Source organism: Perca flavescens, chromosome 16 (assembly GCF_004354835.1).
Source record: "Perca flavescens isolate YP-PL-M2 chromosome 16, PFLA_1.0, whole genome shotgun sequence".
Classification (NCBI taxonomy): domain Eukaryota; kingdom Metazoa; phylum Chordata; class Actinopteri; order Perciformes; family Percidae; genus Perca; species Perca flavescens.
The window spans coordinates 22,482,934-22,499,060 of record NC_041346.1 but is presented as its reverse complement, the minus strand read 5'-3'; the positions used below and the strand labels follow the sequence as shown (position 1 = coordinate 22,499,060).

The following is a 16,127-nucleotide window of genomic DNA, read 5'->3' as shown; positions in this document are numbered from 1 at the left end:
TGATGCTGCAGTACTAGAGCAGTATAGCCTAGGAAGGTGATGGACAATGTCCTGTCCAGCGGGTACACGACCCCTGCGCTCCTGGTCCTGAATGCAGCGGAGAGAGACACCTAACCGGGTGTCACCGTCAACCCTGGATGCTGCGCCGAAGAATGGGATACACCGACCCATCGTCGGGTAAAGATATACTAGGCAATAGATCCCTTTGTTTTATATTTATTTGCGCATTTGGACTCGTCACACTATTGCAACAAATTCTCTACGGAAAAAACTACATTAAGAGGTAAGTGTCGATTATCTCTGTTAAGTCGCCATTAACAAGTCAATTATAGTCAGGCCTTGCTTGTCTATATACACTGTATAAGGATAACATCCAGCTTTCAAAAGCATGCATTCATAGCCGTTTTGTGTGAGGCTTATTTCTCAGTTTGGATCCCACATATTAACTGGATAGTGAAAAACAAATCATGAATGACATGATAAATTGTTCAGTATAAATGGGAGTAGTCTTGATGAACTACATGTCGGGAGGCATGGGGAAAACAAGCTTGCGTGGCTGAAAAGAACAATAGCAATTAACCATCCATCTTTTTTCCCAGTGCATAGAAACAATTTCCATTGGATTTATTATTTTTTGATTTTTTCTGAAAACGAAGCATCACATTCATGCCATACACAGTGCTCCGGCTGTGTATGGTAATGTTTTCCCTTTCTTTCTTTTTTTCCCCCAAAGATCTTTATTTGATTTTCCGTTTCAGCCTTCTTGACTGGTCGTAGCCTACATCTTACAGAGGCATCAGATTATCATAATGCAACTGAAAGCTATTGGAGCTGATGATGATTACAGATATCAACATGATAAGGATGATGTGTATTTCTTATTGGTCCCTGTTAAATACATCATTTACCAGGCTGCACTCAGTGTGCACACACAGCCACTGCAGAGCCATGTTTTATAATACCTCTGCAACAGTATTTGTCTCCCTGATATGGGTTCTTGAGCTGGTTGGAAGTCCACTTTTGCACTCATCTACCCCCATTTAAAGACCAATTTATCCGCTAAAATGCATGCCCCTTTCATTGACATTCTGAGAAAAATTTCAGTGTGAGACGAGCAGATGCTGAGAAGCTGGGATGTTTGATCTTTAGGTGGTTAAAGAAAATCTCATCAAATCTCACTCCAAACAAAAGAAATGATCTGAAAACTTGATCCCTACCTCCAGATATTTGACAGACAGGACATATATGTTAACTTCAAAGCAAATATATGTGCTGCAATCTGAAAGCTACCCACAGCTAACCCCTCCCCTTCCACCCTGCTGAGCTGGTCTGATGGTACTCAATGTGGATTCATGGCATCGCCACCTCTGCGGTGAGATGCATGAATTCGGACCGACACACACCTTCCTTCGCCTGTGCCCCTTTAGGACAGAGAGAGAGAGAGAGAGAGAGAGAGAAAGAGAGAGGGGGGGACATGCCATACAACAGAAACCAGTAGACTCCTGCAGCGGCAGCCATTTTGCTACAGTCTGTCTGCATACACACCTCAGTGCAAGTGGGGGAGAGAAAGGAGGGAGATGGCAAGAGTGAGCGGGAGTTATGAAATGACTGTGTGTGTGTATGTGTGTGTGTGTGTGTGTGTGTGTGTGTGTATGTGAGATGCAGAGAGAGAGGGAGAAGACGTCATCTTAAGACATCTCTCCAAGCGTAAACAACCAGAAGTCATTGTCCACATGGGTTCGACCACACCCAGCCTCTTTCCCTGCTAAACCCGAGCATAAGAACAAGGTGACAGGCTGTTTATCATGCGCTCTTGTGTTTCAGGGCAACAAAAACAAACATCTTTGCAAATTACTAGAGGTGTCGAACGGTAGCAGAGGAGACATTTGGGTGCTTAGATTGGGAGAAAGCTGAGGGAATAACATTTCATCAATACATCTTACACCAGCTCACTTTGTGTATATGTCCATCGTACATTACCAAAGGGCAAAGGGCTGTCAACTGAGGACACCCATTAAAATCAGACAAGTCATGAACATTATTGTACTTGATAATTTTGGCCATTCAGTTTCCATAGTCACACATGGTGTCCCATGAATCAACTCGCTGCCGGCCTTCACTCACATTAAGATGAAGTAGCGGAGAATGTAGGATTGTAAAATGGCAATGCAGATTCAAGAGGGAAGCTTATTAAGTGATCACAGTGAGTGACACACTTCTGCAAATGAAGGCATATTAACTTTCAACTCTATTTGACTTGAGGAGGGTGATATCTAAAAATACTCTCAGCTACAAAGAGTAGCACCAAAGGCTCCAAGCTGGAGCAGGTTGGTTAGGAACCATCCAAAAACATTGTGGCTTTGCAATTGCAACTAATGATTATCTTCATTGTCAGTTAATCTGTTGATAATTCTATATCTATATAACAGAAGAAAAAGTAAAAAATGCCTCTCACAGTTTTCCAGAGGTCAAGACGACATTCTAGAATTGCTAGTTTGTCTGACCAACAGTCCAAATTAAATTTTATATTTAAAACCAAGAAAGGCAGAAAAATCTCAAAGTTTCGAGAAGAAACCAGCAAATATTTGGCAAACCAAAAAATGGTTGGCTTTAGAGTAAATACAGTCTAATGTTGTATGTGACTCTGTTTATGAGCCCTTCTTGATGCATCATGTATTTGGGTTGTATTTCTGCTATTCTGAGAGGTTTCTGTGTTTCTTTTTTTCAGGGCTGTGTATGAATATATTGATTCTAACACATAGCAGCACATGGAACCAGTAGTTCATCATTTATAAGACACAGTGGTTACACCATTTGTGGTTCCCTGGTAAAAGTTAAAGCAAAAAGGAAACAAGAAAGAGATTGAGAGGATCTCTAATCTGTTTTCATAAATTACAGCATTTCATTTCCTATTTTGATAAAGACCTGCTTAATAAGGAGCCCTTAGTCGTTAAAGGAAAATACCCCTGGACATAATAAATGGACATCAATGTGTCAATGTGCCAGGCCTACCCTAAAACCCAGCCAAGTCACAAAATCCATTAGTATAAAAGTCCTTGCTGCTTTCAAGTACCATTAACAACGCTCAAGGGCAGAAACAGACACAAAAGTGTTGCAGAGCAACTTTGTTTGTCTGATCTAATGCTGAGATTACTGTCTGAACTGGGCTCATAATTGAGTCATTGGGAGATAAATTGACTCTTAATGTTTGAATTGAAAACACTGGATTGATCTGTGAGTCAGTGGTAGTCACATGAGATTGATTAGGGTTTTGTTGGTAGCCACACTATTGGAAAATATCAGTATTGTATATGTGATAATGATCAAGTCAAGCTTTAATAGGTATAGTGTTTTGGTGATGATTAAGATTAATGGTATATAAGCAACTAAATCATTCTGGTTTGATTAGCTTTTCTGTATAACAGCTGTCCTCTTTTAGGGACACATCCTAAACCAAGGCTGATTTTAGGATGTTCTGTTATGCAGCTGGTTACAGTGTTATTGAGGTGTTGAAGTGGCACTCAAAGAAAGCGCCTGCAGCTCAGTATTGACACTAGTCGCCAATGGTGAATGCTTGATCACATAATGTACCCAGAAAGACTCTTCTGGTTCAGTTTCTCTGCTAAATGTATTATACCACCCACAGAGCACTCTCAGAAATGAGTCACACATGAATACTTGCATAATAATCAGTCAGTAATGGGAGAAGTTGTACCCCCATTGATAATCAGATGTAAAATGTGAATTGTCTGTTCACACATTGAAAAACTCCTAACCTTTCATATGTAGAGCTGATTTTAAAGGATACTTATTGTAAACAAATTCCATGAAAAGACCAAAACCAAAAATAATCCCAGTCTGATATAATGTATTCCTCTGTGCCACAGGCCTCCATTTTGTCTAAAAAAAAAAAACACGAATGAGAAACACAGTTGCACTAGGTGACTCTTTGCTTCATTACAATAGTATGGTAGTATAGTATATCATCCTAGTGCTGTAAATACTAGCCAACGCACAAAATCTGTGGCTGAAACTAGTCCCAAACAAATGCACAATTTACTTCTTTTTGAATGATGTTTGATATACAGTCCAGTGTCCAGCTGTTTTAGGAAATTACGGAGCCCTTTTTAAAGAATAGAAGTATATACTATATGTATGTCTTAAAGGAACCAACGAAGTTATGCATTGTTGGTTTTGATCTTTTTATGAGATTTGTTGACAATAACAAAAATGTAGAATATTGCTAACCATATCCTTAAATACACAATATATATATATATATATATATATATATATATATATATATATATATTGAAGGCTTGATATTGTTTAAGTTTCCCCTTGTTCTCCCGTAAGGAGACTAAACCCAAAAAGATTACATTACTGAAAACAGGCTCTGAACATACTGATGCCCCTTATATCTCTAAAGATTTGTTAGAATGCACAAGATTCTCATTACAGTAAGTATGAGGGCTTTATAAACAACCTGCACCAAATGGCCTCCTCTGATAAATTCACTGTGATGGTTATAGTGAAAACTGATACAACATAGGCCAAGATATCCTGTCTCTAGTAAAAAACACAGCACTACATTTACGATAATGCAGCCACGAGCGTCTTTTAGACACAGATACAAATTTGTAGTCTCCATGTCAAAGTTGAGATATTCCCCAAAGACATCACCTTTAAAAGTAATATCTGGCTGAAAATCTGGTATAAATTGTTGAATCTGTTGGCAAGTCTGTTGTTGGCATCTCTTCCTCAGCAGTAACTTGATACACAGCAACATTATGGGGCAGTGGTGGCCTAAAGGTTAGAGAAGCGAGCTTGTGACCGGGAGGTCGTCGGTTCATATAAAATCTGGGTGGGGAAAGTGAAAGAGCAGCGCTTGTCCCTCCCTCATTACCACCACTGAGGTGCCCTTGAGCAAGGCCCTTAACCCTAACTACCAGTAGAGTTGCTCAGTGGCCAGCAGATCAGACTGTGGTTGTACTGGGCAGCTTCCAGGTATGCATGTGTAACTGTGTGCATGTGATCAGGGTGTTCCTGTTCCAGTGTTCCTCTCAGTGAACCTTTCCCTGAATAAATAAAGGTAAAAGTAAAAAGAAACGTTGGCAACTATTATTGTTCCCCCTTAGATCACTGTGGCTTCTATATATTGAAATAAAAGTCTAAACACTTCTGCTTGCCAATATTACAGTGTGAATGTTTGAATCACACTCAGCATATTGGCAACAGCCCAGCATTTAAACCATGACGTCATTACCATTAAAAAGAAATTCATTCTAACCATGTCTGGTGCCATAATTTGACTTGTTTTTCTTGAGCCAAAAAGCTGGTCCCCTTAATGTGTGCATGTGTGTGTGTGTGTGTGTGTGTGTGTGTGTTTGAGAGAGAATGTGCAAATTTGAGTTTTATGAGTGAACACATTGGTTGGGTTGTATGTGTTTGACATTTGCACAGTAAGAACACTAAATCCCAAATAAACTGACTCATTTTCTTACTAGTGCGCAACAGTTTAGCCGACTCAAAGGGGACGAGACAGGAAATTGGACCGGTCCCATTAATTTCTCGGATGATGGATCTCTGAAGCCTGCCAGAAATGGAAGGAAAAGGTACCTTTCCAGCGTGACTGACTGCACTACACCTCTGAGAAAGGGAGTGGAGAGAGAGAGAGAGAGAAGAGAGAGAGAGAGAGAGAGAGAGAGAGAGAGAAAGAGAGAGAGTGAGTGAAAGAGAACACAAGTTTAAAATACATGTGACGACCCAGCCCTGCATGTGTGGCCTGGGCCGCTGTTACGCACAGCAGTTTACTCAGATGCTTTAGAGAGAATAGAAGCTGCAGCACATGTACACTTTTTTTTGTTTTGAAATCTGCAGGTTGAGTAAGTTAGAAGGGGTGGACTTCAACACATATTTAACTCTAACTTAACCTGTCTGCATGTTGACAGATGTTTCCGTCAGAATTTTCAGCCAGATTCACAGATCTCCGTAATAGTCACACCCTGCCTATCCGATATTAAGAAGAAAAAAAAAAGGTAGGCCAGTTTGAAGGCATTTTTAGTATTTTCACAGAAACCCAAGAATGCCTCTTTCTTTTTCATTACTCTGAAAGGTATAAACTCTCATATTTTTTCAGTGGTGGTTGCACTTCAGATTTGCTCTTGCATGTTGTCTGATCTCGTCCACCTCGACCCCAGATCCCCATCCCCCACCCCCACTTCAGAAGCTGGTTGAACCACGGTCTCCTGTTGATGTACTGGCTTCTCCTCGTACGTCTGTGTCCCATCCAGCACCCATCTCTGAATGCCTTGTCCTCCTCAATCTGTCTCATGTGTTCTGCACAGCTCTGTGTGTATGCCATGTACATAGTGTGGCCACTTCTTCTGCTCCCCCTATCTACCCTTCTCACATCTGCATTGTCTCTCTCTGCGACCTGGATTTACCCCCTTTTCCACTTTACTTTCCTTGTCACAATAAGAAAGGTGCCGGAATTGTTTTTGCCCCAAAAGGTCAAAATCCAAATTGCACTGAGCAGTAGATATCAGTATCTGTGGTAACATGCTGGTTAGTCTCATTCTGGATTGGTTTTGAACCAGCATTGTACGCTTACCTAAGATGCCACATGAGATGAAAATCATCTCATCAAGTGAACTGCTCTCTCGCTTTTAGAACTACACAGAGAACACTTGCAAAGGTTTCATCATCTTAGCTAAAACAAGCATGAATAGCCCTATTCAGATATAAAAAAAAAGACGCTCCTCTCAGTAAACCCTCAGAAATACACTGCATCATCAGGTGGATGTAGACAACCAGTTTCATCGTTCCCCATTTGTACGATTTCATCTGAGCATCTTGTTCCTTTAATGCATCTCTCCATTGTAATGCTCGTTGTGTTTTTTTTAAAATTATGATTCTTTGTTTTATTAACTTGCTTCATTTACCTCCACAGCCACGGGTAATATTCTGCAATATTATCCATCTTCCAAAACACCACAATCCATCTACACACATCTTACAGTATCTGATGTAACCAAAAACCAACATTCATTCTTACAAATACATTGCAATTGCTGCAATTTTGGCATTTAATCCTGTCACTCTCCATCAAGCATTGCACATGTAAATTTGAAAAATATATTAGGACATTTAAAGCATTCCAAGATTCAGATGTACCTCAGAAGGGTTATATTTTAAAATTATGACCACTGTAGATTTTAAAAGTTAAATAGAAAAGTAAAATGATCTGTATGGATCAGTATCTCTATTTATATAAAACAAGTTTATTTAAATTCTGCCAGAGATGACTGTCAGTTGTTTGGCCCTCTGCCCCAACGTAAAAGGTAAATTATAGATCAGGGCTAAAGAGAAAAACCCTTGGGTGAAAGTATTGACAATTAGACAAAATAATTTGGCTGATGTAAAAACTTAATGTACATTTGTCACATTTTAGTGCATGTTAATTGCCTCATGCCTGTGTAGCAAAGATAAACAGTAAATTCAAACATTTCAAAGGCCTTTTCAAGGCTTTTTAAAGTTTATTTTGTTTTAGTCACATTGTACTAGAGAATTAGTATTAGGCAGGCAAAAAAAGGAGGATTCTTCCACTCTATGAGTTCCCTGCCTCAGATAAATATCTATATGTATATGGCAATTCCAAATTTCAGAACTTACATCTCAAACATCTAACATGATCTAACTGAACCACTTTATCAGCAAATAACTTCATCTACTAAATGTTTCAGCAAAGTGCCCATAATCCCAAATTTCCTCTGCCCAACATGATAATAACACCGTTACACTAGTGCTTTCCTTCATCTCCCCTTTCAACCTTCATCTTAACCACCCCCACCACGTCCCAAAACACAAATGCACAAATTTGATCCAGACTGCTTTTATCTTATTGCATGTAAATACGTTGTTGTGCTGCAAGATATGAGGCATCAGTGAGTGCACGTATAAATGGCAACTTATTGACACTTTCACTGCAGACGCATTTTGTCAAATCCACCAAAACACAGTCACACCACCATACTGAAGATATTATTTTTGTTTGGTTAATGTTGACATTTTAATGTGATGATTGTTTTATATATGTAAAATTGATTGATCAGATTCTTTAACTCTAGTTGAAAGTATGAAATTCCAAAAAATCCTGTTGCATGAACATCTGTGCATGTGTTTATGTGCACAATTGTATCAATTAGTACAAATGTCATGTTATTTCCAGCACAATTGACATACCGTATTACTTTTAAGCAGTTAATTATATAAATGTAAAAAATATATTGTACTGCCTTACGCAAAAACACTCATACTCATATCCATCAGACACTGCACTGCTATCAAATCAATCATCTTAACAAGCTATGCAATGGAATAACCAATTTGCTATTTCAGTTTGTTTCTCTTCTAAATTAATATACATCATAACCACTCAAATAAGTGAAAATATGAGAGGTAATATTTTTCTTCAGTTAGTGTATCACAATGGTTTAGGCTAAGATGTATTAGAATCTGGTGCAAGTGTCCAGTAAACCGTAAGTTACAATCCTGTTTGTGACACCTATAATCAATTGCATCACTTCTGTCATTTGTCATCCCACAATGCCACACTGATATTATTTCATAAAGACATTTTGAAATAAATGTAAGCTATTTCTTTGTATTGTGTCTATTCAACACTGTTTCGTATATTGCATTTTATCTCCACAGTTTTTTTGTTAATTCTGTTTATGCTCTTGTGTGTGGAGAGGTTTAGGCCGAGGATGACTGTGTCTATCCCTCCAGGTATCTGGAAAACTATGATGGCTCATATGAATACAACTCCACTGCATGCAGGGAGCTCAGGCAGGAGATTATGGACGTCAAAGTCTTGACAATGTGAGTGTTCATTATGATGTAGCCCTCACCTGCAGTGGACAACTCTATTTAGAGTAACATCTTTTTTCCCTTAGGTGACCCTCAAGCATCTATCACCTGGTAGGTAGGGGAAAAAATTCACCAGCTGTTTTATGATCTATACATATACTTAAGTTGCTAAATATCTTTCAGGTCTGAGGAAACAAATATCAACTGTCACTTTAATCCTAAATAGCCCAAAATATTGTCTGTGGGACCTCAAAAAGAATTACAGCCTTTAAATTGTTTCCTGTGTTCAGTGACAACTGTGAAAAACTCCTTTAGCTTGTTGATTATTGTAGAGAATATAGCAAGGCTAAGAGAGGACAGCCATGCTATCGGCTCTGTGAGGCTGTGCTTAGGTACAGCATTGCTTTGAGCTAAATGCTAATGTCAGAATGTTAACATGTTCACAATGACAACATGATCTGATGTTAAACAGGTGTAGTGTTTAACATTCACTGTTTAAAGCTTTAGTGCATTACTTTTTTATATGAATGAATGTCCATTACATTCAAGCCAGTGCCAAATGAGTTGATACAAAGCTAGTGAAGACTATTTAGCTCTACCAAACTCTCTTTCTGTATTTCTCAGTATGGCTATGTTCAGAAACTGGTGTCGTCTGGTGACTTTCGCATGCAGAAAATCAAGCAAAGATAATTACCTCTTCTAAAGAGTCCATCATATTTTCTTAATCCTCCGTTTCTTCCTTGGCTACATGCAACTGACTGGAGGAGGGGTGGGGGTGGTGCGGATCACGGAAGGCTTGTATCATGTGGACGCGCAGACAGTTTTATTGTCATTACTTCCTGATGGGGGAAACAGAAACTATGCACTATAGCTTTAAATTTAGCATTCTAAAATTAGCTACCTAGCACAAAATACCAAGTGCAGCTGAAGCTGATCTCAATGTCATTAGTTTTGCAGGTATTTGGTCAAGAAAAACTTAAATTTTAAAGTTATTACAATTCATCCTGAGGGGGAACATGAATGTCTGCACCAAATGTCATGGCTATCCATCCAATAGTTGTTGAGACAATTCACTCAAAAACATGTCAACCTCAAGGTGGTGCTAGAGAAAAAGTCAGGGATCACAAAAGTCATTAGGACTGATCATCTGAACAAATGATCCTCTGGCGAACATGAATGTCTGCACAAAATGTCAAGGCAGTCCACCCAAAAGTTGTAGAGTTATTTCAGTTCGGACCAAAGTGATGGACAAACTGGCCGTCAATGCCATCCCTAGAGCTACAAACTAAAATACACACAATAAGAGACAATAGACGTGTGTAAATATAGAATTGGCAGTATACATGATTTTGTTAACTTTCATGTTGTTCAGTTTAAAATGTTATCATTGTAGTTATTTCACCTATTTCTTTTTAATCATCATTAAGTGATTGACAGAAACTCTGTGATTATCTTATAAACAGCAAACAGCAAGTTGCCTAACTCAACTTTTATTGTCAGTTAAACTGCAGCACACTATAAATAACACATTATCACATTATGGAGCAGATGAATGCCTCAGTGAGCCGGTTGTGCTCAATGCAATTTGGGCAGCATATTTCCTTAAAACATTGTCCAGTGACCTTTTGTGTGTAACGCATTCTGAGCGCTTGATGAATGGCCACGAGGCAGAGAAGACTTGCTGTCACTCTGCTAGACAGTCAATGTAATGGTGCCACTCTGTCCCCCAGAGCAAAACACATCTCCCAATCATCTCAAAGGAAATGTCAGTTCAAGGACAGCTATTTACAGACATGCTTGATGAAGCCACTGTCTTTGTATTAAGAAGTCTAGATCAAGTGCTGTCAGAAGAGCCATCACAGAGTAACCACTGCAATTTTCTGCCCCCTTGTTTGTGTTTGTGAGTCGTTTTTATGTTTCTTCAATTTACTACCCTTATAGAGACATTAATCGGAAAATACATGGCCATGGGTATCCTTCCTCATTCCACAAGTCTCTCTGCCTGTCTGCCAGGGTGAAAACCTCAGAGCTGTTTGAGCGATGGCGAAACCTGCAGGTGTGTAGATGGGAGCAGAACAAGGAGGAGACCAGCAACTTCAAGTAAGCATTACTCCGTCTCAATGTCTAGATTTTTTAAAAATCTTGTACATGATTTCATTACCCCTCAGTTTGCACACTGCACATTTCTCTACTTTTCATTTTCTGTTTTTACAAATGCATTTTGGTGCTTTCAACCCATGTTCTAATTGGGTTCCTATACAGCTAAAAAAAAACATACTTAACATTGATTTATAACTTTTAGATTTTCAAATTTTATAAGAATTGCTTATAAGCAAGATGTTGAACCAAGGATATGTTTCAGAAGTTCACCACATAGCTGATTAAAATCTCAAAGACTCCAGCTGTAAATCTGTGGATTTTCATATTCGTTTGTTGTTGACAGCATTTTAAAACTACCCCGCCACACAGTCTATTTTGATTTATGTAATGGAGTTTTATAACATCTTGTTCATAAGAGATCAAACAAGACTCCTACGGGGTCCAATTTACCCCAAACATAAGTAGAGTCATTATATAGGATAACATACTGTAGATTTCTTCATCTGTAATTGACTTTTTGGCAAACAAAAGTAATTATATTTGTTCATACATAGCCCTTTAACTTATTAAACAATTTTATGTGGTGCAATAACAGTGCTTTATGGTAATTTCTGCATTTTGTCACCTTCATCAAATGTGAAAGCCCAGTTTGAGATCGGACAACAAGAGAAAAAAACTCAAAAAATTCAAAGCAAAACAATTGTTTTATTTTGCAATTACTATTATAAATTACAATAATAACTTCTTCCTTTCTTTGGTTTCCTCCTGAAGGATGTCTCTGTCTCGCTGCTGTAATGCTCCTTCCTTTCTCTTCACCACCAAGAGGAACACTCCTGCAGGGACCAAGCTGAGGTACGAGGTGGACACCAGTGGTATTCTTCCCATCACCAATGAAGTCTTCAATATGTTCCAAGATGTGAGTTCATCACTTGTTTATGAGAGCTTGCTATGTTATTCTAACATTGGTCGGATGCTACTAAACATGGTGATACGATCTTTTTTGATTTCGAGAGCCCACAATGCTGTCTGAATTTAACAAAATATGTCTGTTTCATCCAGGACATGCCGTATTCCAAATCCCAGTACAAGAAATGTGCTGTTGTTGGAAATGGCGGCATCATCAAGAACACCAAATGTGGGAAGGAAATTGACTCAGCAGATTTTGTTTTTAGGTATACAGCATAAAATCATTCAGTGTTTTTTGTTGTTGTTGCTATGAATACAAGTTGGTTTTATGCCAACGGAGCATGCAATCCCATAAAAAGACCTATCCCTACATAGAACATTCTATATTACAGTTGAAATTTTGCCAGTGTAGTGTAAAAAAAGTGTTGACTGTGATTGTACATTATTGCACTGAATTAACTGGTGGTAAGCCCCTCCCCCCTTAGTTACTGTTGCTACGCCTGTCAAGCTTTCTGTTCTCGCACAGTAGTCTACATTTTACAATGAAAATGGCAGATCTACCTTTTGAAATTTTTAGTAATTTTGAAACCCTAATTTCAGACATAGGAAGACAAAAACAGGCTTCTTATTTCTGGCTGGTGACGGTCCTGGCTAAAAACAAATTGTTGCTGGCTGATTTTATCAGCTGTAGCTAGCAAGCTAAGGAAGCTAATGTTAGCTCCATGAGATCGATAATAACACTGTCACCAGCTGACTTCTTTAAAGTTCATCTTACTTGTTTTAAAATGGGAATGCTGTGAAAGAGTCCTAAATGTGCAATTGATGGCTGTACTAACAGCTCCATGCCTCAACATGTGGGAAAATCCAAGGCTAGACAGGCCTGCCTTGCTTGGTTAAAGGAACACGCCGACTTATTGGGAATTTAGCTTATTCACCGTAACCCCCAGAGTAAGACAAGTCGATACATACCCTTCTCATCTCCGTGCGTGCTGTAATGCTGTCTGACGGCTCCAGCGGCATCAGGCCAGCACAGAACATGCAGGTGAATGGTTCCGGCAATCCTACTGCTCCGAATAAGTGACAAAATAACGCCAACATGTTCCTATTTACATGTTGTGGTTTATAAGTCTGGCGTGTACAAAAAATAACGTAACATGAGACACAGCCGTCTTCTAACTGTAAACAAACCTGGAACTATATTCTCAGGCGGAAGAATATAGTACTTGGGCGGAGTGATATGCTCGCAGCAAGCCTGTCTGAGAATATAGTTCCCGGTTTGTTTACTGTTAGAAGACGGCTGTGTCTCATGTTACGTTGTTTTTTGTACACGCTGTGACTATACAAATCACAACATGTAAATAGGAACATGTTGGTGTTATTTTGTCACTTTTGTCACAATTCGGAGCAGTAGGCTAGTTGCTAAATTCCCAATAAGTCGGCGTGTTCCTTTAAGGTTTCTAAGCTATGATTGGACAATTGCTGTTAAGGGGAGGGGTTTAGCAAACAGTCGGTTAAGTTTGATTTATTGTAGAAGCCCAACAGCAGCATGCCAAGTTTTTGTCAAATCAAATAAATTTAATCTCAGTGGACTTGTTCTTGTTTTTTTTTCTCCAGGTGCAACATACCACCCATCAATGCGAAGTACTCAGCTGATGTTGGCACTAAAACAGATCTGGTGACAATAAATCCTAGCATTATTACTGAGAGGTACTGTAAATATGGGTCTGAGTGAGAAATCAGGACTATCCCTCTCTCTCTCTCTCTCTCTCTCTCTCTCTCTCTCCTCTCCCTCTCAATCTGTCTCTAGTCTAGTTCTCTTTTGGCTTTTGTAATCTCATGTTTTTCACTTCCTTTGCAGATTTCAGAAGCTGGAGAAATGGCGACGACCGTTTTACGAAGTCCTTCAAAATTACGAGAACTCCTCAGTGGTGCTTCCCGCCTTCTATAACACTCGCAACACCGACGTCTCTTTTAGAGTCAAGTACATGCTGGATGACTTTGACTCCCAGAGAGGCGTGTTCTTCTTCCACCCGCAGTACCTGCTCAACGTGCAGCGTTTCTGGGCGGTGCAGGGTGTCCGGGCCAAACGGGTCAGCAGCGGCCTGATGCTAGTGACCGCCGCCTTAGAGATGTGCGAGGAAGTCCACCTCTACGGTTTCTGGGCGTTCCCCATGAACCCCTCTGGCATCTTCATCACTCACCATTACTATGACAACGTCAAGCCACGGCCGGGCTTCCATGCGATGCCCCATGAAATTTTCAACTTCATTCACATGCATACTCGTGGGATCCTCAATGTACACACGGGGCAGTGCACGTGATCCCTCACTCCTCTGCTTTAATGTGGTTAAACTTTTAGTTTTTTTTTAATTTTCAATCAGGTTTACATGTTGTGTTTTATTTCAGTCAATGAGACTCATCACATTTCTCTCTATTTAAAGAGTTGGCCTCAAGAGCTTACACTTATTCCACAACACAGTGAAGGTTGCTTGCTTTACTTGCCAACACACTTTTTTTTAACAATGTTTTTATTGATTTCATACTTCTCTTTTTGATGTGTACCTTAATTTACTTAGCCAATCAAATCACAACGGTCATCTCCGACTCTCCAACCATAGGATGCTTGTTTTTAATGTGAAAAGTGGTCTTCATAGTGATGTTGTTTCTGTGAAGTTTTCTAGTGGCTCTGCTGTACAGAGGTGTTGTTTTCTACCCAATGTTGCACAGATATTTATGCTAAAATGGTTCGCAGTGGGTGTTTTTTTGCCCCCTCATTCCTCCTGTCTTCTCTCCTTATCTTGGACACTCTGTGGGTGTGGCAGCTTTTAATGTTTGTGTAAAACAAAACCTGAACCTTGATATTAAGCTAATATTTGAAAAAAGGAAAAAGAAAAAAGATTGTAACATTCAATTGTCTACTTTTGTAATCTATTTCCTATTCACCAGATTCACTGGGTGAATTTTTTAAAAACGCTATAGAAACGGCAGTTTTCAGTGGCCTAGCTACTTTCTCCCATCTAAAAATGTCCTCTGATATATCTGGTAAAAAAAAAGGGTGTATGAGAAGAGGCGAGGAGGGTTTTTTCCCTTTTTTTTTGGCTTGTCATGATTTTGGACATAAGCCAGATAAATATTTTGAAATGACACCACCTGAGCAAAACGTTGTTTTCAAGGCCGTCTTATTTGTAAAGCAAAATAGTACTCATAGTACTGTTGAGCCACCCAACCTCTCGTGTCCTCTCATGTCTTAAGCCATGCTGCCTTATGAGATATCAAACCCCTCTATATGATATGCAATGCACATGTGTTTTGCTTATCTACAAATACATTAACATCAAACTAAATCTTAATTTGTCTCTTGAATCAAGGACATTTGGGACTCTAAGGTATAGAAATTCATGCGTGTTTCTTATCTTATATTCTATTGGAATTAGCAATGTTCTTGTAAAATCTATTCATAATCATGTAACACTCTGCATGACTTTACTCTATGCTTGGCTTTGTGTGTGCCTGCTTCAATGATCACTGAAATATGTTTACACTTAAGCCTCAACTGGAGCTCACAGTGCTTTTGGAGATATGTATACAAACCTTTTCACAGAAGAAATGAATGGGTACGTTGAAATGTATAATAGTAGATGCAGTTCTCATTGATTAAAGATAAACACATGAAGATGGTTGCTGCCCTTTGTGAAGTGCTACAACACTTTTATTACTATTTCACCTTCCCCTTTGAACTGTGAAGATTAAGTTTGCAAGCATTGTGCATTTAAGCACTGGAAAGCTGTGTAGGTTTTTAACGTTTATTTAGTTGTACATGACAAAAACTTTTTAAGACACTTTTATGCTATTTCAAAGTTTTTTGAACTGTGAAATTATATTTTGTCACTCTTCTGTTTAAGCTGTGCAAGCTTCTTCATTTTTTAACATTTAGTTGTATTTTTTTAAGTGTAAAATTTTTTGTCATGTTCATGCCCTGCTGTGCACTTCTTCATTTCATTTATTTTGTATTTGATGGACATCATTGCTAATAATAATATTGTTTCTTTCATCATTTATACAGACTATTTGTGTGTTTATGCACAAGAGATATGAGTTCAGCAAATATGAACACCAAAAATGTTTTGGCGTGACCACTAAATTGTTGCACAGACACAACTGAATCAAGAATGGAAAAGGATTAGAACTGGTCTGTGTACTGAACAGATGTAATATATAACACAGTACTTCTTAACTGACTCTGGATCATT

The 16,127-nt window shown here is 38.9% G+C and overlaps 1 protein-coding gene across 1 annotated transcript; it reads left to right on the top strand.

Annotated features, from left to right (window-relative positions):
• Positions 1–89: 89 nt before the first annotated feature.
• st8sia5 (ST8 alpha-N-acetyl-neuraminide alpha-2,8-sialyltransferase 5) lies at positions 90–15,705 on the top strand. Its single transcript, XM_028601807.1, has 8 exons — positions 90–283; positions 5,508–5,615; positions 8,791–8,883; positions 10,885–10,971; positions 11,743–11,887; positions 12,031–12,143; positions 13,492–13,584; positions 13,736–15,705. Exons 1-8 carry the CDS (start codon positions 138–140, stop codon positions 14,196–14,198), a joined length of 1,248 nt encoding a protein of 415 aa, XP_028457608.1. The 5' UTR covers positions 90–137; the 3' UTR covers positions 14,199–15,705.
• The last annotated feature ends 422 nt before the right edge of the window (positions 15,706–16,127 follow it).

Excerpts from the sequence above, each read along its gene's own strand:
- st8sia5 (XM_028601807.1), top strand. The coding sequence starts at position 138 with ATGCTGCGCCGAAGAATGGGATACACCGACCCATCGTCGGGTAAAGAT. Across the intron at positions 5,616-8,790 it reads GCCAGAAATGGAAGGAAAAG|GTATCTGGAAAACTATGATG; the intron begins GTACCTTTCCAG and ends CTATCCCTCCAG. Across the intron at positions 13,585-13,735 it reads CCTAGCATTATTACTGAGAG|ATTTCAGAAGCTGGAGAAAT; the intron begins GTACTGTAAATA and ends CTTCCTTTGCAG.